The sequence below is a fragment of the Somniosus microcephalus genome, chromosome 4, assembly GCF_052327205.1.
Source record: "Somniosus microcephalus isolate GS21.2 chromosome 4, FLI_Smic_1.0, whole genome shotgun sequence".
Lineage (NCBI taxonomy): Eukaryota > Metazoa > Chordata > Chondrichthyes > Squaliformes > Somniosidae > Somniosus > Somniosus microcephalus.
In genome coordinates, this window is record NC_140990.1 from 241,739,746 (window position 1) to 241,762,669 (window position 22,924).

Below are 22,924 nucleotides of genomic sequence, written 5' to 3' on the forward strand. Positions count from 1 at the left end.
TCAATTTCATTATCTCTCTGATCCTTGGTTGAATAAATCAGACAGTGATGTACATTTTTGCAGTACATATTTTAAAACCATGCTGTTTTTTAAAGTGCCAGAGGTTCCAAAGAAGCCAATTGTTGAAGTAAAAACGGCTATTGTTCCAAGAAAAGAAAAGGTTGCTCCAACAAAAGGTACAAGATTACTCGGCGACTCTTACACCAACAATATCTTCACATAACGCAACGTTTTGTTGTTTCCATTACAATGGAAATAATAGCTACTTTTCATGCTTGACTCTTCAGTCTGAATCAAAAACCTCTTTTTGAGGGTTATACCAGTGTAATTTCTTTTGTATTTATTCATGGATTTGTACTGTTCCGTCGCAATGTAGTGAAGTTATAGCGCATATGTTGTTTTTGTTGTTTAGGTTACTCATGCTCTTTGATTTAAACAAATTGCAATTTAATATTTTTATTAGAATGCTTAGATGGAAACATTATATTGAACATTTAGATGTATGCAGAAGTTAATATTATCTATTTGAAAACAGGTCCACTTTTTAAAACAATTTTAAAATCAATTATTAAATTGCAGCTTGGATCATTTGATTTGAAAAATATAAATAAACAGTAAAATGAAATTGTTTAATTTATAAAGATAGTAAATAATTATTTTAATATTATTGCATCAATGCAATTGGATCTCCATTATTACCAGTCATGTTATTTTAACACTACTGTTAGGTCCCTGTCACATTTCAGGATTTTTTGACCATTTTTCCACAAAAGGTTTTTAGAAAAAAAAGCTACGTTTAATGTTAGGCTTGTAAAAATAAATAGTGTATTCAGGCAATTTTTTTTTAAAAGGCTGGAATAAAAGATAGTTACGATGCTAATGAGCTAGTTTAGGTATTGTTTCCCCATATACTGCAAATATTAAAGTTATCACTTCATATCTGTCCTTGTCTCGCCAAGTGTTTGCTTGGTCCACCTTTGTAGAGATTGAAACAGTATACATGCAAAAGTTATCTTGTTGATTTAGTGTTTATTTGTCGTTACAAGAGAAAAGTCAACATTGTCCATTGTGTGTTTCATGTCATAATTTGTTGCTTAAATTTCTTCAAAGTGCCAGAGGTCCCTAAGAAACCTATTCCTGAGGAAGTTAAAACAATTACTGTGCCAAGAGAAGAGATTGTTCCAGCTAAAGGTAAAAATGAATACACAGAAGATTTTATAACAACATTCGTCGTACATCGTGTGGTCTCTTGTGCTCACTATTGTGGCCATTTTCAAATCTTGCTTCTTATTCAAATGCTACTTGCATTCTCCATGCTTGTTTCTTTATGCTGTTCAGTTACACTGTTGCAACCTCATATATTGGCCCAAATCTTGCTGGAGCAGGGCATCTTGCGGCATGCGGCGTGAGTTAGATTTTTTTCCTGCACTCATCAGCTCAAAATTATTTTGCTCTAGAAGTTGCTGGAAGAGCTGATAATGGTGTGATAAGGGCAATGGGGCATCTGGGACTTTAGTGAACAGTGGGAACAACAGTCTATCTCCTTAACCAATGAGATTTAAGGAATGAGAAAGAAACCGAGGAACAAGGGAGCAGGAGGGTGAATTAGAGTGGGTGAATTGGAATCAAATCAGGTACTGAAAGAGAAATAAAGAGAGAAAGAATGATTGGATTAAGAGAGGTATAAAAGAGACAGAAAGGAAAAGTAAGAAAAATATTTTAAAATTAAAAATGTTTTAAATCTCTAAGAAAAATTTACTACATGCAGGAATGAGACTCAACAGTTTAAATTGTTCCCTTTCTGGGCTGGAGAGGTTGATTGGTATTGCATTAACAATTATCACATCATTAAAAGGGTACTTACACTGTTAAGTACCAGCCCTAACTTTCTGTGCTGAGTTTAATTCAAGTTTAATGTGCAAGTTCAGCAAGTTCTTAAGAATATCAAGGAGGCTGAGGCATGATACCATTTGTGCGAGGCAAACAGCGGAGCAACATAAAATAACCAGCAAGTTATGGCAATTCGTAACTCACATCATATCTCTTTTTCGTCTGAACTTGCTAGCTGATTTTGCATTAATAACAGCATTCATCATGAACTAACAGTTATTTTTCCAGGAAGATTTGAGGCAATACGCTTTGAACTTTTCTGTATTGTTCATACTGTCATAGCAGTTGAAAATATCTAAATATCTTTATGGTAATGTGTCAAATAATGTGAATTTGAGCATGAACCTTCACATTTAAACAGATATTTAACAGAAATGCTATCTAATTGAATATAAAAACCAATAGAAATACCATGATTGTTAAAACAACCTATTTAGAATCTCATTTATGTTAGTTACTTTTGTTATGTATGTTTCATGTTAGCTATTTTTGTTTTAAACATCTTCAAAGCTATGTAAATATTCTTGGCTGAATCGTGATGGTAAAAAATAATAATATTCTTTCAAGTTCTGGAAATCCCTAAGAAGCCAATTGCTGAAGAAGTGAAACCAATTACCGTCAAAAGAAAAGAAGAGGTCATTCCAACTCCAGGTATAAAAACACAGAAGGTGTCAACTAAATTTATATTCTTATATAGGGAGCATCCTATTCTTTCCATTAAGGTGGAAATGATTCCTACCTTTTATGGTCATCACAATAAAGCCTTTCCCAGACCCTGCTTTTGCTGCTGCTTATTAAAAATAGTATTTGTCTTCTCGGTTTAAATTAAATTCTGGTGTTCTGTCATATGTTCATGGGGTTCTAACAGATGTTCTAAAATGCAGGAAAAAATAATCTTTATGTGATAACATGTTAACAAATAAATGGGTACTTGATTTTGAATAATCACATTTACAGTATACTGAGGTTCCTGTTGTTTAATTCATACTACTAAAATAATTTATCACTGATTATTTGCTGACTTGTGTCATTGCATTTGAGCAAGTGTGAAGAAAATTAATTTTAATGAAAAACTTACTTAGTATGTTCTGTTATGAATGAGACCTCAACAATCACCTGAGCAAAAACAATCACTCAAAAGTACACAGATTAGAAGTAACCAACTAAAAAATATAATACAGAATTCTGACTTGTAAGCAAATGAGTCTTTCTACTCTGCCCAATAATGCTTCTTAGCTTTAACCTCAGATGAGAATCTTCCATTACTTACACCAGCAATCCAGATTAAGATTGACAATTTAATGCAAAATTAGAGGCATTTTTATGCTTTGAGCCCATATCCACTATGAACTGCATTAAGACTTTTTCAATTGATTTCGCATAGCCTTTACAGCCAGCAACATTCCATTAGTCTGCACTGGATTTCAACTCAGATCCCAAATATCAAAGGACTGTATCTAACACACTGCACCATTTGGTCATGAACTCTAAACATATGCTTTTATTTTGCATACACATCCATACCTACCTCTTTAGTGTGTTTTATAATGAAATATTTTATTTCTGTATCTTGTACATCTCATGTTGTCTTAATTTGTCTCTTGCCAGTTCCATGTTATCTTGATCTGTTTAAATGTTATCCAAGTTATGTGTATATTCTTGAATGAATCTTATCTTAAATTAATGTTCTTTAAAGTGCCAGAATTAATTAAGAAGACCATTCCTGAAGAAGATAAACCAGTTACTGTTCCAAAAAAAGATATTATACCAACTAAAGGTATAAAAGCTTTTTATTAATCATCTAACTCTTGTATAACTATTGTGTCCTGTCTTCAGTTATGATCATTGTTACCTTTCATTATCATCTGCTAAGTTATAATCTGTGTTTTCTTCTGGTGCTTCTTGTTATTTAAATGCAAATTGGCTTCTTTATATTTGTCAATATGTGTTATTCTGTTAAAGTACTGTGCTACCATGGTTTTTGTTTAAAATCTGTGTGAATTTGTCATAAACAGTAGCTCTAACAGATATAAAATATTTGTGTAATGTGGACTTTGGACTGTGATCTTCAACATTCAGATTTTTACTGAACTTAAATATAAAACCAATAGAAATAAATATGAATTTTAATGTGTTATTATTGCATGATAATTTGGATCACATCTTTTGGGAAAAAATAAATAAGATGAAAGCTTGGCTTTAATTATGATGTCAGTAAGGAATTTAAATGTTTCTTGTTATTATGGTGCCAAATATATTCTGTCAACAAACCCATTGCTACCAGATACTATTTAATTGATTAATGACAGTAATACACAAGTGACAGTAATTTTGATTTCATAATTGTCTTTTGATTAGAAGAGAAAATGTCTTGTGTTAGTTTCATCTGTGACATATGTTTCATGCCTTAAGTTGTTTTTAAGTATCTTCATTGTCATGTATTATACATTCTTGAATGAATCTGATCTTAAACAATATTCCCTTTAAAGTACCAGAGATTCATAAGAAGCCAGTTGTTGAAGAAGTGAAAGCAAAACCAGACACTATTCCAGAAAAAGAAGAGATTACTCCAGCTAGAGGTAGAAATATACACAGGATATTTTGTACTTGCTTTAATCTTATATGACATGACAACATGTTGCCATTATAATGAAAACAATTTCTGCTTTTCATGGTCATCTCTTGAACCTCAGGCTTGCTTTGGTGCTGCTTGTTCTCTAGATATAGTCTGTCTGCTTTCTGTTTTTATATGAGTGTGTGATGTTCTGTTGAAGTGTTGTATATTCATGCTTTGTGTTATATATCAACCATGTTGAGAAAAGTTTTTGAATGACTTAGAAGGAATTTTAAACTTGAATACAAAAGCAAAATACTGCAGATGCTGGGAATCTGAAATAAAAACAGAAAATGCTGGAAATACTCAGCAGGTCAGGCAGCATCTGTGGAGAGAGAAACCTTTCAGGTCGATGACCTTTAGTCAGAACAAATAAACGTGAATATTTGCATTTATGCAGAAACTAATATTTATACTGAATGCTAATTCAGTTAGTGATATATGCTAACTTAGAGTATTTATTTTGAAAATTTAGAGAAAATTATTGGCGAATAAAAATAATTAATTTGTGAGCCTATAACACATCCTTTAATTTTATTTTGTTGGCTAAAATAATATTGAAGCATATTTTTCTCTGTTTGTAAAGTTAAAGAAAACAATATAAAGTGATGACAGTTTAGTACAGGATTTTTTTTAACTATACAGAGGAAACTAGGTCCAATTATATCAATGCAAACCTTCTTCATCATCAGTTAATGTCCAGTTGCCTCAATAGAGCACATGTTTATACAAGTAATTCTCTTTCTGATTTAAAAACCATGCATTGGCAAATGTAAATGCAATCCTATATTAATATCTCTTGTCATATGTGTTTTATGTTGTCTATTTTTTAAACGCCTTCAGTGTTATGTACATTTCATTGAGTTAATTCGCTCTTAATACCTCAATGTTCTTTAAAGTGCCAAAGGTTCCTAAGAAGCCTCTGGCTGAAGAAGTGAAACCAGTCCCTCTTCCAAGAAAAGAGGCAGTCACGCCAGTCAAAGGTATAAAATAAACACAATATCCAGTGTTAAATGTTATATTTGTCTGATTTTTTTGCCATTATCTTTTGTGTATTTGTCTGTTTTTCATCATAAAGTCTTTTTTGATATTAAAGCAAAACAAGGGTTTAAAATTAATTTATAACAGTGTGAGAATTAAAAGGCAGTTTGACCTTAAACACTTAAATTTGTGCCGATATTAGTGCTATTTAATTCGGCCCAATCTGAGTATTTGTTAGACCAGTGATTCCATGTAGAATTGGATAAACTTAATTGGGAAGTATGATTGAAAATATTTAAACTAATTTGTAAAGTTGAAAATAATTAAATTAATTTCTAAAGATAATTTTTAAAAAATAAAATTATGTTAGCAAAGATGCCAGTCTAGCATTACATAAATAATCCTATTATTACCAATTATAGATCAAATGCAACTAATTATGTATATAAGCACTCTATCTGTCTAATTTAATAGTTGCATTGCTCATTCATATCTTCATCCTATTGTTTCAATCAGTTATGTTGGTTCATCTGGTCTCAATTAATGTACAGTAATATCATTAAAGTTATTTGAGTTAATAAAACAATGATGTTCTTTGAAGTGCCAGAGGTTCCTAAGAAGGCGTCTGCTGAAGAAATTAAACTAGTTACTGTTCCAAGAAAAGAGGAAGCCCCTGCAGCTAAAGGTACAAATACAATAGAAAGATTTATGATGACTTAGTTTGCAAGTACTGTGGCATCACCTTCACATTATTAGAATAAAAACAGCTTCTACTTTTCATGGTCATCTCTCAAACCCTTTCAAACCCTATCCAGAATATGGAATCGATCATCTCTATGTTTATTTGTCAATCTATTTGCTTTGTTACAACATAGTTACCTGTATGTATTGTTCATGTAGTACTAGCTCTAACATGTAGGGAAACCAATTTCTTTTTTTTGCTAATTTGAAGTCAATTAAATTGGAAAATGATCCTAGACATTTCAATTTGTGCAGACAGTATTAAGGAAGATTTGCGAATCAAGAGCGTATTTTCAGTTAATGTAAAAACCTTCCCTCGATGTTTAAGTTAATTCAAAGCCAGTAGCAATTGTATGTTTTGATTAGTTATTACAAGGTAAATTGGATCATTATATTTGGAAAAGTTTGAACAAAATTGCCTTATTTTTGTAAATACGGTAGAATGTGTTAAATAAATGGGTAAATATATATTCTATCAGTGCATAAAGATCATTTTCCTCTTGAGATATTTGTTATGTTTATTCACAGGAAAATATCATCTTGAGCTAGTTTGTCTGCCATATTTGTTTCATGTTTTCTTGACCTTATTTATATGTCTTCAAATTTTTATATATGTTCTTTGAGTGAATCTTATCTTAAAAGAATTATGTCATTTAAAGTGCCAGAGGTTCCTAAGAAGCTAGTAAAACCAGAAGAAAAGCCATCCATTGTTCCAAGAAGAGATGAAGTTGCACCCGCTAAAGGTACAAAAATGCAAAGATACTCCTAGCGACGTGTTTACACCATTAGAATGAAAACAGTTATTACTTTTCCTGGGTACATACTATTCTTATTCAGAACTCTGTTTCTGCTCCTTCTTGTTATTCTAATGGAATTCATTGACTCCTTATCAATTTATCAACGCATCTGTTACAATGTTGTGATACTGTATTTTATGTTTTATATGTGTGTGTGTGTGTTGTAGTCGTTGTATAATATACATAAAACAGGCCAATCAGTCCAACATGTCAATGCCGTTTTTTATGCTCCACACGAGCCTCATCCCACTTACTTCACCTCACCTTATCAACATATCCTTCTATTCCTTTCTCCCTCATGTACTTATCTAGCATCTGCTTAATAGCATCTATGCTAATCACCTCAGCTATTCCATGCAGTAGTGAGTTCTACATTCTCATCACTCTCTGAGTAAAGAAGTTCCTTCTGAATTCCTTATTGGATTTAATAGTGACTATCTTATATTTATGGTCCCTAGTTTTAGACTCCCCCACAAGTGAAAACATCTTCTCTACTTCTACCCTGTCAAACTCCTTCATAATTTAAAGACCTTGATAAGGTCACCTCTCAGTCTTCTATTTTCTGGAGAAAAGAGCCCCAGCCTGTTCAGCCTTTCCTGCATATAGTTTTATATTTTTATAATACAAACAATTAAATCATAATATTATTTTGAAGATTTGATTTTATACAGAAGTGCAATTGTCTCAATGAGTACCAACTCACAATAAATAACATTTTAATCAGTTACATTAATCATTATATTTGGAAAAAGTCTGGTAAATTATTATTGGAAAAAAGCACTCTATTTCCAAAGGCATTGAAAATTTTAAAAGTTACATTGGCAAATTCATATTCTATTAGTTCATAGAGATGCTTGTTATTGGCAATCACTGAGCAAATGAATAGTGACAGTAGAGTATCTTCACACATAATTGTCCTTTTCGATTAATACCTTTGTGTTCCTATGAGATAAATATCATTTTGAGTTAGTTTTGTTGTGACGTGTGTTTCATGTAGTGTTAAAATATTTTTAAAATATCTTCAACAAAGTAAATTTTCTTGGATTGACTTCATCTTAAAACACAATGTTCATTAAAGTGCCAGAGGTTCCCAAGAAGCCAGAAATACCAGAAGACGTTAAGCCAGTTGCCATTTCAAGAAAAAAGGAAGTCATCTCAACAAAAGGTACACATGTATACAGAAACATTGCATACACTCTTATTTCTACATTTTATAGCTGTCTTGTTATACTATTATATGAAATTAGTGTCTGTTCATCATGTCTTCTCCTTTACCAAAGCCAAAACCCTTATTTTGGCTAATTTTTGTTAGATTACTGGAATTTGTCTTGCCTTTTATTTGTGAATTTGTTTTCATGGTCTTCATGTAAATCATACCTACACTATGCTTGTGGTGCTAGTTTTTCATGTGTAATTTGGCTTCCCAAATTTCATTTATGAATTTGTGTTCAGTTACAGGTAATATTGGCCCGGAATTTGCAGTTGTAATGGTGGCAGAACTGTCAGTGTTATCCGTCATTACAACTGTGAATCTGACAGCAACTTCTGGAGTATGCACACGCGCAGTTAAACGCGGAAATCCAGAAGTTGCTGTCAGTCATTCCCTCACAGCCAGCAATCAGTTGAAATCACTGAACTGACAAGAACTTAAGCATATACGCTGGAATATCGCTCTTAAAACCCCTGTATAAGTTAAGCCTTGTTGAATGAGGTGTAACTGGGTTTTTGATGGCACACTGAGTCATAATTACTGCTTAACACTGTTCTGGCCCTGAAAAACTAATTTTATATTTGTGGAATGTCAAACTTTTCCATCGTGATAAAAAGTATCATTTTTTTGATTTTTTTTTTCCAAGTCTATTTATGATATTTCAGCTTCTACCTTGTGTATGTCCCAATCTTTATTTCACTGTCTGTAAAATTATTTAAAAAGTGAAGGAAAATCAGTACATTTTACTTCCTGGTTTGCTGATGTGATTTCAATGTGATTGGCTGCTTAGCCAGCTTGATGACATCACTGTTACTGGACTCTGGAGATCCCCTAGACTTGGTGTCAAATACAAATTAATGTTGGGAGATGTGAAATCGACGCCACAGAGATTGCTAGATCTTTGTGGGCAGCTTTTTTCGAGGACAGCGGCGAGCACCATCACTTTGCCACTGACTGCAAAATCCGGGCCATTATAGTTTATCTGTGCTGTTTGTACTGTCAGAAGAGGAGGTTTAACATGTAGTAAAATAATTACTTACTCATTTTTAAAAATTTAGAAATATATGTTAAATGCCAAATTCTATAATGCAGGACACCATCATGGCTGAAGAGAGTAGGAGATAATATGCAGATGTATTGTTTTTATTGATATTATAGAACGAAATAGTTGAATAACATAATATTGATTCATTACTAATATTTGATCTTAAACATTTGATTTGAATGTATATTACAAATATTTAATTAGCTATACAATTTCTGTAGAAAGAATCAGTTTTTAAAAATATGATTTGGAAAATGTATGAATAAAATAATGTACTGTATTAACAAACAGAACAACATCTTAATTGTGAGGATGGTAGATATTGTTTTTGGTATTTAGAGTATAATAAACTACTGATGCAGAAAGATCCTCATCATCGATCATTGCTTCAGTGACAGTGGATTATGGACATACCTTTGAATTTAATAGCTATGTTATTCTTAGAATAGAGATTATTATTATGCATTAGATTTGTCAGTCCTGTGTGTTTCATGTTGTATTTTCTTTTAAAAATCTCTTCAAAATTATGCATACCAGCTTCAATAAATCTCATTCTTAAACAATAATGTTCTTTAAAGTCTCGGCGATTCCTAAGAAGCCAGTTGTTGAAGAAGCTCAACCAGTCACTATACTAAGAAAAGAAGAGGTCATCACAGTAACAGGTATAAAAATACATGGAAATATCATTGTAAAGCATTGAATTTTTTCTACTTTTCATGGTCTTCTTGTAAATAATACTAGTATTATTTATTCATGTACCATCTGGCTTCTCAAATATTCATGCATTTGTGTTGTTCTGTAACATTGTAGATTATGTTTTAAGTCTGTGCTGTCTGTACTGTCATAATAGGAGGTTTAACTTGTATAAAAAATAATTAATCATTTTTTGAAATTGAGATATGTATGTTAAGTGCCAAATTATATAATGCAGGACACCATCATGGTTGAAAAGAGTTGAGTAGGAGATGTGATGAGATAAATCAAAAAATAGTGATTAAGTGAATCCAAGCTTGGATTTAACACGTGTAAATTGTAGGAGAAAGAGAGGACTGAGTGAAGACTATTTACATAATACAAATTAAATATGAATTTAGACTTGGGGACATTTAGTTTATACAAATATAAAATAAGCAATTGAATTACAAAATGACTAAGAAAGAAAGAACTTGCATTTATATAGCGCCTTCCACTTCCTCGGGACATCCCAAAGGGCTTCACAGCCAGTGAATTACTTTTGAAGTGCAGTCACTTGTAATGTAGGCAAATGTGGCAGCTAATTTGCACACAGCAAAGTCCCACAAACAGCAGTGAGATAAATGACCAGTTAATCTTTTTTATTGTTGTTGGTTGCGGGATAAATGTTGGCCACGACACTGGGAAAAGTGCCCTGCTCTTTTTCGAATAGTGCCATTCGATCTTTTACACCCACCTGAGAGGGCAGACAAAGCCTAGCAATACTATTATTTTTATTATTACAGGAAACTTTCGTTTATCCGGAGGTTAAATGTCCGGAAAGCTCTACCTACCAGCAAAATTCAGGAGCCGTTTCCTATAAGTTTTTTTTACTTCTCGTTGCTTTTTTTTTCCAGTCGTGGCTCCCAAGCGTCTAGCTGAAGCTGTTGCTTAGCTACAGAGACGCTTTTAAGCTGCGGCTGACTGTTTTGAAGCTGTTGCTAAGCAACAGGGTTTGTTGTTTCTCAGCTCCGTATGTTTTAACATTAGCACTGGTTTATACGGCAGTTTTGATGGGACGGCACCAACTCGGTCCCGTCAGTGCCGGATACCAGAAAGTTTCCTGTAATTGACTTGGATATTTTATTTAATGTAATTTAGTCTTCTGTTTATTCTATTTGTCATATGTGCCTCATATTATTCTGAATTGTTAAATATTTTGATTGTGTTTTTTAAATGAATCTCATCTTAAAACAATGACGTCTTTTAAAGTGCCAGAAATGACTAGGAAGCCAGTTGCTGAAGAATTTAAACCAGTTACTGTTCTGGGAAAAGAAGAGGTCACTACAATGAAAGGTACAAAAATGAAAGGAAGACTTTCGTACAAACTTTATCCAACTTAGTACGTTATTGTGTGAACAATTTCTACTTTTCACGATGGCCTTTTAAATCATCACCAGAACGCTGCTTCTTGATCTTTAAGTGCCATATGCTTTCTTCATGTGTATCCGCTAACGCATGCTGTTCTGTTGCACTGTGGTGTTACTGTTTTATATCTGGGTATATTGTTTGTGCTGTCATGGGGGACATGCAGGGCAAATTCATTAAAATTTTTCACATCAGTTTTTTATATTTTCATTAACATGGAAGTTGAGATGGAACAGTTGAAGTTTTATTAGCTAATAATATTTAATTGAATACCAAGAAGCTAGAAATTATGATATTTTAACAAATCATTATATGCTAACAAAAATTATTATATTTGTAAAAGTGAAATGGAAATATCAATTAGAAGAAAAATAATTTAATTATAAAAACAATAAGAAATATATTGTTAAATCTGCAGCTGTTCTGACGAACTCCCACTGTAACTAGAACAGGCAGAAAGTAAGCTGGGTCCTGACCTAGAAGTAAACTTTTTGGATGGCCTTGTGGGGACAGAGCTTCTGCCCACCTGTTACAGGGTCATAGTCATAAGGAGACGAAGCATGAGAGGGGAAATTTGGTGTATTGTCAGCACAAGAATGCCTGGTGGGACCAGGAGACCAGGCATACTGGCTGACCCAACGGTGGATATGAGATCGTGGCCTGTACCTTGTAAAAGTTACCACCAATTTTTTGTTTTTAATTTTTAAAGTGTCCACCTTTGTAAAGGGTCTATAAGAGGGGGGCAGTTAAAATTTCCTTCCAGGATGGAGGTCCAATACCTTTATGCTCGACTTTACAACAGCGAACGTTTTAGATGCAGTCCTATTGGCATGCCTGTCCACCATTTACCAGCAAATTAGAGAAATTCCCCCAATTTGATAGGTTTTACGTTTGCCAGTGACAGATGTTCTTACTGGGGGCTGTCCCCATAAAAGAACTGGGATCACTGGCCCATGGATTTTCAGGTTCTATATCTTTTTAAAATGGAATGTCATTTTATGTTAGTTGATATCGTTATGTGTTTCATGTGCCTTGGTTTTGCTTGTTTTAAATAGTTTCAAAAATCCTTAGATTTTCTTGAATTAATTGCATCTTAAAACAATCATATTCTTCAAAGTGAATGAAGTTTATAAGAAGACTATTGCTGAAGAATTCCAACAAGAAGTTGTTCAAAGAAGAGAGGTAGTTGCTCCAGTAAAAGGTACAAAATACACTCAGGATTTCTTATAAGCCTTCATACAATATTACAAAAGTAATTTCTAATTTTCATGGCCATCTTTCAAATCCTATCCTAAGTTTTATGTTTTTTCTTATTAGTCAAAAGTAATTTGTCTTGGCCATATTTATATATATTTATCATCAATGTGTGCTGTTCTGTTTAACTGTTGTGTCAAAGAATGTATTTTACATCTGTTTGTATTGTATGTGTTGTCATAACAGTAGCTCTAACTTTAAGGAAATGTTGTTTATTTGTAGTCGGTGCTATCAATTAAATGTATTTTTGAGTATTTGAGTTTCTACTGAAGTTACTATGACCTCGTGAATTACAAAACCACCAGGAATATAACTTTTTAAAAAAGAAATCTGAAATTACCTGCTAACTTGGATCATTGTATTTGTGAAATGAAAAGAAAATGTTTTATGGCAAAATAATATAATTCTTTAATTTTAGAATTTAACAATGAATAAAGGTTCTTTATCTTTTAATTATTGTCAAAGGTATTATTCTAGCAATACAAAATGATCCTTATAACTATTGACTACTCAAATGCCCAAAAAGTAGTTATTAAGATTTAATAATTATGTTGTTTTACAAGAGAATTGTGACCTTGTGTTAATTTTGTCTGTTATGTATGTTTCATGTTATCTTAATTTGTATACATCTCTTCAGTATTGTGTATATAATTGCTCAATGAATCTTATATTAAACAATTATATTCTTTAAAGTGCTGGAGGTGCCAAAGAAACCAGTTGCTGAACAAGTCCAACAAGTTAAAATTCCAAGAGATAAGGTCACTCCTATGAAAGGTATATGAAACAAATTCAGTACAAATATCATTTCGACATCTTTTCTTGTCACTATCATGTGAACAATTTCTACTTTGCATGGTCACTTCTTCAATCCTATCAAGAATTTGCTTTGATACTTCTTACTTTTCACTAAAGTGAAAATCAGAAGTAAAGTCTTTTTCTAGTAAAGATAGTAAAAGTGTATTTTGTCAAATACATTTTTCTCAAGTATATTTCACCAATGCAGAAATATGCCATTATTATTAGTTACTACTCTTAATTCTGAATTATGGAACATTACATTATTTTGATTTAACAATTGTCCTGTATTTGCAAGAGGGAACGTCATTATGTATTAGTTTTAAATATCACATGTCTTTTACGTGTCCGGATTTGGTTAACTAGCTTCAGTGTTATCTGAATCATCTTAAATGACCCTCATCTGAAATCAATAATGTTCTTTAAAGTACCAGAGGTCCCAAAGAAACCAATTGCTGAAGAACCAGTTACTGTTCCAGGGAAAGAAGTTGCACCAACTAAAGGTACAAAAGAACACAGAAGAATTCCCATGCAAATCTTATTCTTATGCACTATGGCATCCTGTTCTTTACATCATTGTAAAAACAAATATTCTGTTTTTTCATAAATCATGGTCAGATGTTACTTAGGATGCTTCTTATTCCAGCACCATTTCCATTCTCTTATGTTTTGTCATTCTGTATGCTGTTCTGCAGTAATGCAGTAGTTAACATAGTTTTTGTTTTAGATTTTTGTGTACCACTCATGCTACTGTGTACACAAATCATAATACCCGCTGCAGTAGTTTCTATTTCCATTTAATACTTATATTGTTACAATGTAAAATGTCATATTGTGTTAGTTTTGTCTGTCATGTCATCTTGAGTTTAAATATCTTTATGGTTTTGTAGATCTTCTTTAAATAATCTCATTCTAAAATAATCTCATCCTAAAACGATAATAATGTTCTTTAAAGTGCCAGAGCTTCCAAGAGAGCCTGTTATTGAAGGGGAGAAACCGGTTGCTGTTCCAGGAAAAGTGGAGATTCCTCCAAAAAAAGGTATAAAATAAAGGGAAGGATTTCAGCCAAACTCCATTCTTATGTAGCATAATGTTCTGGCCATTCTAATGTAACATTATCTACCTTTTGGGGCCATCGCATTAATTTAACTAAAACTTTTCTTTGGACACAATTAAACAAGTTAAATTGTCTTTTCATTGTTATTGTTGTACACTTCTATTTTGTGTTGTGAGGTGTTGATTGCTGTGTTGTATCTCCTTGTATTATTCATGTCGTCATATATTAACTGTTTAATTTTATATTTTGTTCTTCGGAGAATATATCCAATAACTTGGGGTTGGATCTTGAAAATGTGAATTTGTGCAGACGTTAGTAACTGAATACAAGTCCACTACAAAAATGATAGAAGTGTATTATTTTACCAGTGAATAAATTATTTAAAACATTGTATTCAGAATAGTGCAGAGATTCTTTTGGATTGATTTCATTGGCGAAATAGCAAAAGATATTTTCATATTATTCTAGCAATGCAAAAAATGGGATATTGTCTCAGTGACAAAACATTTTTATACAAGAACTTACCTTGATATATATATAAATGTCCTTGTGAGTTATTGTCTTCTGTTGTATCTGTTTAATTGTTTGCTTTGTTGAGAGCCGGAGTTAAATATTGAAAGTTGTGCACATTTTCTTCAGTGAATCCATTATTAAATACAAATAATGTTCCTTAAAGTGCCAGAGGTTCCTAAGAAGCCAGTCGATGAAGTGAAACCAGCTGCTGTTCCAAGAAAAGCGGTTACTCCACCTAAAGGTATAAAAATACATAGGTTTTATGTAGCTTTGAGCCCGTGTACTTAAAGATTGTAGTTATATTTTTTCTGAATTTGTGCTGCTTTATATGATGTGGGCCCAAAAATTGTTTGTATGGATTACTGTGTTTGCAAAAATGTGACTGAAAGTAATGAATTTTTGGACAAAAAACTTAAAGATGCTGGAAAAGAGTTTTTCTCTTGGGGGTGGTAGGGAATCAATTTTTCTATTGTAGAAACATAACTTATTATTCTAAGTGTTTGAATGCTCTGTATATATATATTAGCACTTCTTGTTTATTGTCATTTTGATGGATTTACAACTTGCTGCTTGGGCGTAAAACTGACATTGAAAAACGAGTGGTTTCTAGAACGGGCGACCTAGCCACGACTCCAGTTTTATGCCAGACAGCAAGTTGATAATCTAACCCATTGGGGGAGAAATTGGACTCTGTAGCGCCCGTTTTTTTAAGCACAAAAATGGAGTCCGAGATGCGCCTGCAGTGTGCCGGACGCCATCTTTGTAAAGGGGTTTGCGCGCACACCTAATGACCACCGGCAGCATGCAGAGCAGGCAGATTATGGCATCAATCAGTGTGCAACACTGATTTGACACCAGCGCTGGCATTTTCGAACTCCATGCTCCAGCCTACGCCCTGTCTTAACCTCGCACAGCTCGCGCCAAACTAAATGAAGGACCCCCCGCCCCAGCACTATTTAAAGGGATCATGAACTACTTACAGCTTAGTTGCTGGATTATTTCTTTTGGCTGCTGGTGCAATTGTACATGTTTTTGGAGCTTCCCTATTGTTGCCTTAAGTTTAAATAGTGTACAGGGGGTAGTCTGGTTGCTACTGTTTTGATCATTTAAAAGCTTGTGCGGAAATAAGTTGCTTCCAGACATGGGTGGTCGGGTAGGGCTTCCTGTGGGAATTGAGCATGACTGGGAGAATGAAAAGAGACCACGCAGAGCAGGACAAACTGCTAGAAGAGGGTGGAGGAGGACGGTGAAAAGGGATCTCAGCAGGAGGCCATATTCACAAAGAGTCTTTAGGGAGCAATTCTCTTACCTCAACTTCAGCGAGGACCAATGCATGAGACATCTTCGCTTCATAAAAGAGGTCGTGACTGAAATCTACCAACTGTTGCAGCCATAACAGCAACCTCAAAGCAGGGCAAGGACAGCATTGCCTGTGGCTGTCAAGGTTACCGTGGCTCTTAGCTTATATACGTCTGGCTCCTTCTAGGCTGATGCTGGAGATATAAGCAACATCTCACAGTTTGCTGTACACTGCTGCATAAGGGAAGCCACTGAGGCTCTCTATACACAGAGAGACAGCTTCATCTCATTCCCTCTTGCTATAGACAAACAGGCGGAGTGAGCACGAGGGTTTGCATGGATTACAGGTTTCCCCGTGGTGCAGGGTGCCATTGACTGCACACACATTGCCTCGCGTGCACCTCATGTGAACTCGGTCATTTTCATGAACCGAAAGGGATTCCACTCCCTCAGTGTGCAGCTGGTGTGTGACCATAGGCAGCTCATCATGCCCATTATCCTGGCAGTAGTCATAATTCCTTCATTCTGCGGCATTCCTCTGTGCCACCTGTATTTGACCCACCACGGCAAGTCAATGGCTGATGACTAGGCAACAAGGATTATCCACTCATGACATGATTCATGATTCCTACAGTGAGAGCCACGCTGCCACAAGGAACATTACAAAGCACACCATCGGCATCCTCAAGCAATGCTTCCACTGACTGGACCACTCTGGAGGAGCCCTGCATTACTCAGCTGAGTGGGTATCAAGATTTGTGGTAGTAAGCTTCATGCTGCATAACCTTGCCATTATGAGGCAACAGGTGAGAACCTGAGGAGTTCGAGCACAAAGAAGTGGAAGAGGAGGAAGTGCAACAGGAAGTGGATGAACACAAAGAAGAAGGGAGGATACAACGAAGACAGTCTTTTTCTGCCTGGGCTCTTTGTAATGAATTAATTTATGAGTGATACCAGTAACCTCAACCACACCTCCCCATTCACCAACAGTCCCACACCTTTCCTCTATCACTGACCATCACGTTGTCCTCTTTCCAGCAACACAAAAATAAAAACCACCAGGAAATGCACATTCAATTTTATAAATTCAATCATAACATAATGCATACAAAAATAAACAAATCACCCTTGTGCATTCCCTTAGTGCTTGTGTTCTGTGTGTCTTCGCCTCTCCTAGTGCTCCTATAAGGTGATTCCACAGTGGCTGCTGCATGGATGGTAGAAGGCTGCTTACCTCCAATTGAGGAGACTGCAGATGGTCTTGGAGGGTGAACTCAAGCAGCTCTGGGTCTAGAAGGCCCGGCTTCATACTGCACCTGCACGGCCTGGGCTGCAGCAGTCTGGGCTGGCTGGCTGACAGGCAAACAACAAGGGCACTGGTGGAGTGGCAGGGGTGGGATTAGGAATGCTGTCATCCTGAGAGAGAACAGCAGGTTCGTGCACTATGGAGCCACTGCCACTCTCCTGGGGCGGTTCCTCAGCAATCCTACTGAAACGAAAATCCAGACCTGAAACGTTAACTCTGTTTCTCTCTCCACGGATAGTGCCTGGCCTGCTGAGTATTTCCAGCATTTTCTGTTGTTAGTTCAGATTTCCAGCATCCGCAGTATTTTGCTATTATATCCTACTGATCTGTTGGAGAACAAATTGATGGATTGTTGTGACGCCCAGGAAACCCCTTTTAACAGTGGTATCTAGAACCATTATTGCAGCAGTCTGAGCTTCCATTGCAGCACTCATACCTTTGATGGAAGCTGCTTGTGCAGCAATGGAAGCTGTGATATCAGCCATCAGATGCTGCTTCATGATGGGTTCCACAGGTGTGCTGATGGAGGTGACCACCCATTCCACGTTGGAAAGGATGGGCTCCAAGGTCTGTGCAAAGCTCTGTGCCAAGTTGGTGCTGGACTCCTCCATGCTCCTTGACATTGAGCACAGGCTTTCTGGCAGGCTTACCGGTGCACCAAGGATTTGGTATGTACACCCATCAGCCGCCTTCTGTAGCCTAGTCCATCAAAGTCCTCATCTGACTCTTCTACAGCAGAACTAGTGTGCAACCTCACCCTCCGGCAAGCTGGCACCTGTGCTATCCTTTCTCCCCGCCCTGGTTCCTGCGCACTTCCTCTATCCTAGCCCCTAAAATACGCGCAGTGTCTGTCTCTGAGCTGGTGGCTGCAAGTGTGAAATCGAGTGACGGTGTCTCTTCATCTTCATTGTCTTTGTCCTCTTGAGTATCTGAAATGAAAAAGGGACAAGGGGGTTGGGTTGTGGTGAGGGGAGAGGAAAAAGTAAGAAGTGCATGCTTACACCATCTGCAGCTTGTGAGTCAGAAGTGATTGCAGGATGAGGGAGAAATGGGATGAGAGAAGGAGGATTAGGTATACAGATACCCTCATCATAGATCCCTCTAGCCCTGCCAGTGGCCACGTCCTAAGTGATGCCCCTTCACATGGTGGCCAGCACTGTCTCCTCCATGGAGATTAAAACATGCAAGCACACTTCTCCTCCTCCAGTTCTTTCCTGCTGCCTGCTGTTAAGTGCCACCTTGTCCCGGAAGAAAGAGGGAAGTGTGTCAGTGAGTTTTTAAAACATTTATTCATATTATGGGATGTGGGTGTCGCTGGCAAGGCCAGCATTTATTGCCCATCCCTAGTTGCCCTTGAGAAGGTGGTGGTGAGCCACCTTCTTGAACCCCTGCAGTCCGTGTGGTGATGGTACTCCCACAGTGCTGTTAGGTAGGGAGTTCCAGGATTTTGACCCAGCGACGATGAAGGATTGGCGATATACTTCTAAGTCAGGATGGTGTGTGACTTGGAGAGGAACTTGGAGGTGGTGGTGTTCCCATGCGCCCGCTGTCTTTGTCCTTCTAGGTGGAAGAGGTCGCGGGTTTGGGAGGTGCTGCCGAAGAAACCTTGGCGAGTTGCTGCAGTGCATCTTGTAGATGGTACACACTGCAGCCACGGTACACCGGTGGTGGAGGAAGTGAATGTTTAAGGTGGTGGATGGGATGCCAATCAAACGGGCTGCTTTGTCCTGGATGGTGTCGAGCTTCTTGAGTGTTGTTGTAGCTGCACTCATCCAGGCAAGTGGAGAGTATTCCATCACACTCCTTACTTGTGCCTTGTAGATGGTGGAAAGGCCTTGGGGAGTCAGGAGGTGAGACAGTCACCGCAGAATACCTAGCCTCTGACCTGCTCTTGTTGCCACAGTATTTATGTGGCTGGTCCAGTTAAGTTTCTGGTCAATGGTGACCCCCAGGATGTTGATGGTGGGGGATTCGGCGATGGTAATGTCAATGAATGTCAAGGGGCGGTGGTTAGACTCCCGTTTGTTGGAGCTAGTCATTGCCTGGCACTTCTGTGGCATGAATGTTACCTGCCACTTATCAGCCCAAGCCTGAACGTCATCCAGGTCTTGTTGCATGCGGGCATGGACTGCTTCATTATCTGAGGAGCTGTGAATGGCGCTGAACACTGTGCAGTCATCAGAAAACATCCCCATTTTTGACCTTATGTTGGAGGGAAGGTCATTGATGAAGCAGCTGGAGATGGTTGGGCCTCGGGCACTACCCTGAGGAACTCCTGCAGCGATGTCCTGGGGCTGTGATGATTGACCTTCAATCACCACAACCATCTTCCTTTGTGCTAGGTATGGCTCTAGCCAGTGGAGTGTTTTTCCCCTGATTCCCATTGACTTCAGTTTTACCAGGGCTCCTTGATGCCACACTCGGTAAAATGCTGCCTTGCTGTCAAGGACAGTCACCTTCACCTCATCTCTGGAATTCAGGTCCTTTGTCCATGTTTGGATCAAGGCTGTAATGAGGTTGGGAGCTGAGTGGTCTTGGCGGAACCCAAACTGGGCATCTGTGAGCAGGTTATTGGTGAGTAAGTGCCGCTTGATAGCACTGTCGATGACACCTTCCATCACTTTACTGATGATTGAGAGTAGACTGATGGGGCGGTAATTGGCTGGGTTGGATTTGTCCTGCTTTTTGTGGACATGACATACCTGAGCAGTTTTCCACATTGTCGGATAGATGCCAGTGTTGTAGCTGTCTGGAACAGCTTGGCTAAAGGCGCGGCTAGTTCTGGAGCACAAGTCTTCAGCACTACAGCTGGGATGTTGTCGGGGCCCATAGCCTTTGCTGTATCCAGTGCGCTCAGCTGTTTCCTGGTATCACGTGGAGTGAATCGAATTGGCTGAAGACTGGCTTCTGTGATGGTGGGAACCTCAGGAGGAGGCCGATATGGATCATCCACTCAGCACTTCTGGCTGAAGATGGTTGCAAATGCTTCAGCCTTGTCTTTTGCACTCATGTGCTGGGCTCCACCATCATTGAGGATGGGAATATTCATGGAGCCTCCTCCTCCTGTTAGTTGTTTAATGGTCCAGCATCATTAACGACTGGATGTGGCAGGACTGCAGAGCTTTGATCTGATCCGTTGATTGTGGGATCGTTTAACCCTGTCTATAGCATGCTGCTTCCACTTTTTAGCATGCATGTAGTCCTGTGTTGCAGCTTCCCCAGGTTGGCACCTCATTTTTAGGTGTGCCTTGTGCTGCTCCTGGCATGCTCTTGTACACTCCTTATTGAACCAGGGTTGGTCCCCTGGCTTGATGGTAATGGTAGAGTGAGGGATATGCCAGGCCATGAGGTTACAGACTGTGGTGGAATACAATTCTGCTGCTGCCGATAGTCCACAGCGCCTCATGGATGCCCAGTTTTGAGCTGCTAGATCTGTTCTGAATCTATCCCATTTAGCACAGTGGTAGTGCCACACAACGTGATGGAGGGTGTCCTCAGTGTCCTGCAATATGTTTTGGTGTTGTGGTTGTCGTGGTTGAATAGCTGCCAGTGTATGCAAGGTGCGAGGCTTGCAATAGTGCTAAGTGTGTGAGGGTGCGGTAAAGCATTTGAATTTTACGGTTGAGTACTGATCGATAGAAATTGTTGGTAGCTGGGTGATGGGGATGCAAAGGATTAAGCAGTGGATGAGGCTCTTGGTGCAGTTGGTAGGATATGCCATTTGAAGATGAATTCACTAACCATGACAACTTGTGTCAAATCATTAAACTTCTTCCTGCACTGCAACCATGTTCTTGGAGCAACACTCCTGACATTGACGTCTGTCGCTACTTCTTCTCACTGCCTCCTGAGCATGTATCTGGAGGGCCTCCTGCCCACCCCCCTCCCCTGCAGATACAGGATATTTCTCCTCCTTTCCACCTCTACCACCAAGACCTCCAAAACATTGTCTGAAATCCTTGCTGCTCGATCTCTCGCATGTTCAGCCATTGTTCAAAGTATCACAGCCCAGATTGACTTCTGAAAAAACTCACCACTTCTTGGAGCCACAATGCACCTCCCCTTTAAGAGGTGTAGGCTACCTTTAAGTAGCACTAGCCATGAGCGATATCAGGGCCCCTGCTAATGTGTGTAGCCAATGAACAGCGTGGTTAGCGCTGGCTGCACGCAGCAATCATTTAAAAGAGGAGGCAGCACCAATTTAACGTGCTGCCTGGAAAGCAATGATCGGGTGCGGGTTAATCGCACACTGTGACCCTCGCACACTGTGACCCCCACGCCCGTTTTCGGGGGTTAACCAATTTCTCCCCGTATGCTTACTTGAGAAAAGACAGTGTTACCATGCATTGAATTTCTCAGCCAAGTATGTTTGTGTTATTTTAACTTGTTACTTAGGTATGTGAATGATATAAGCATTGTATTTAATCTTAAAACTATAATGTTTCTTAAAGTGCCAGAAGTTCCTAAGAAGCCAGCTCCTGAACCATTGAAACCAAAAAAAGAGGCAGTTACTCCAGCAAAAGGTACATTTTTTTTCATTGTCTGAGATGCTAGAAACACTTGTATGAAGCAAATACTTGTTGCTGTTTAAATATTAATATTCTGTTCTATTTTTGTTTCATGCTTTAATATATTTATAAGCATTGTTATTGTTGCTGCAAACTCAATCGGACAGTCGAGGGCCTAACCGTAAGGCTCCAGGGAGGGAAAAAAAAATTCAGGGTTGTTTCATTGGCTGATTGAAGGGTTTGTTGACATTGGAGGACTTATAAAAATCACTGAGATTGGCCATCATTGACAATGACCAGGGGCCAATATTTATGTCTTTACTAATTTTAGTGAAATAAGTACATATACGTAAAAAGTGGTATGATGTCAGTGGAAAACACAAATGAATTATTCTTAGCACTGCTTTGAGGATTCATAATTCAACCAAAATGGTTTGACAAGCGTTAGCAATAAGTAATGCCGATTTCTGTTCTTTAAGCAACCCTGTGCTTTTGTTAGCAGGTTGTAACTTAAAATGAAAATTGGGGAGTGGACATTTCTTCTGTTTTTCAAAAAAAAGGAAAATGTAGACCCAGGTATCATCACTGGTTCCCAACAACAAACAACAGCTCATAGCAGGCTGTGACAGACCCAATACTCCCACCTTGTTAATGGAAAACTTGCAGGGTGCACACCCACACCTCCAGTCATAACTTTGCAAGCTTTGCTAGTCCAGCATACTCACGCGTCTGGCCGGAGGAAATGCCGGTTTTCAGCATGCACAGCGCATGCGCTGAAAACCGGCATTTCCTCTCCTCTCACCCAAGAGGTGAA

The 22,924-nt window shown here is 37.5% G+C and overlaps 1 protein-coding gene across 50 annotated transcripts in view; it reads left to right on the top strand.

The window, feature by feature from the left end:
* LOC147120302 (titin-like) overlaps nucleotides 1-22,924 on the top strand; it is a 359,546-nt gene that overhangs the window by 179,657 nt on the left and 156,965 nt on the right. For 26 of the 50 annotated variants that reach the window (XM_085986008.1, XM_085986052.1, XM_085986054.1 and 23 more), the window contains 17 exons: nucleotides 96-176; nucleotides 1,111-1,191; nucleotides 2,458-2,541; nucleotides 3,587-3,667; nucleotides 4,380-4,469; nucleotides 5,404-5,487; nucleotides 6,087-6,170; nucleotides 6,886-6,969; nucleotides 8,102-8,188; nucleotides 9,857-9,940; nucleotides 11,223-11,306; nucleotides 12,496-12,579; nucleotides 13,326-13,406; nucleotides 13,856-13,930; nucleotides 14,383-14,466; nucleotides 15,161-15,238; nucleotides 22,054-22,125. In XM_085986008.1, coding sequence (XP_085842134.1) covers nucleotides 96-176; nucleotides 1,111-1,191; nucleotides 2,458-2,541; nucleotides 3,587-3,667; nucleotides 4,380-4,469; nucleotides 5,404-5,487; nucleotides 6,087-6,170; nucleotides 6,886-6,969; nucleotides 8,102-8,188; nucleotides 9,857-9,940; nucleotides 11,223-11,306; nucleotides 12,496-12,579; nucleotides 13,326-13,406; nucleotides 13,856-13,930; nucleotides 14,383-14,466; nucleotides 15,161-15,238; nucleotides 22,054-22,125 — 1,398 coding nt within the window. The remainder of the gene's footprint in view (nucleotides 1-95; nucleotides 177-1,110; nucleotides 1,192-2,457; nucleotides 2,542-3,586; nucleotides 3,668-4,379; nucleotides 4,470-5,403; nucleotides 5,488-6,086; nucleotides 6,171-6,885; nucleotides 6,970-8,101; nucleotides 8,189-9,856; nucleotides 9,941-11,222; nucleotides 11,307-12,495; nucleotides 12,580-13,325; nucleotides 13,407-13,855; nucleotides 13,931-14,382; nucleotides 14,467-15,160; nucleotides 15,239-22,053; nucleotides 22,126-22,924) is intronic. The other 24 variants (XM_085986009.1, XM_085986012.1, XM_085986017.1 and 21 more) reach the window with 24 other exon arrangements.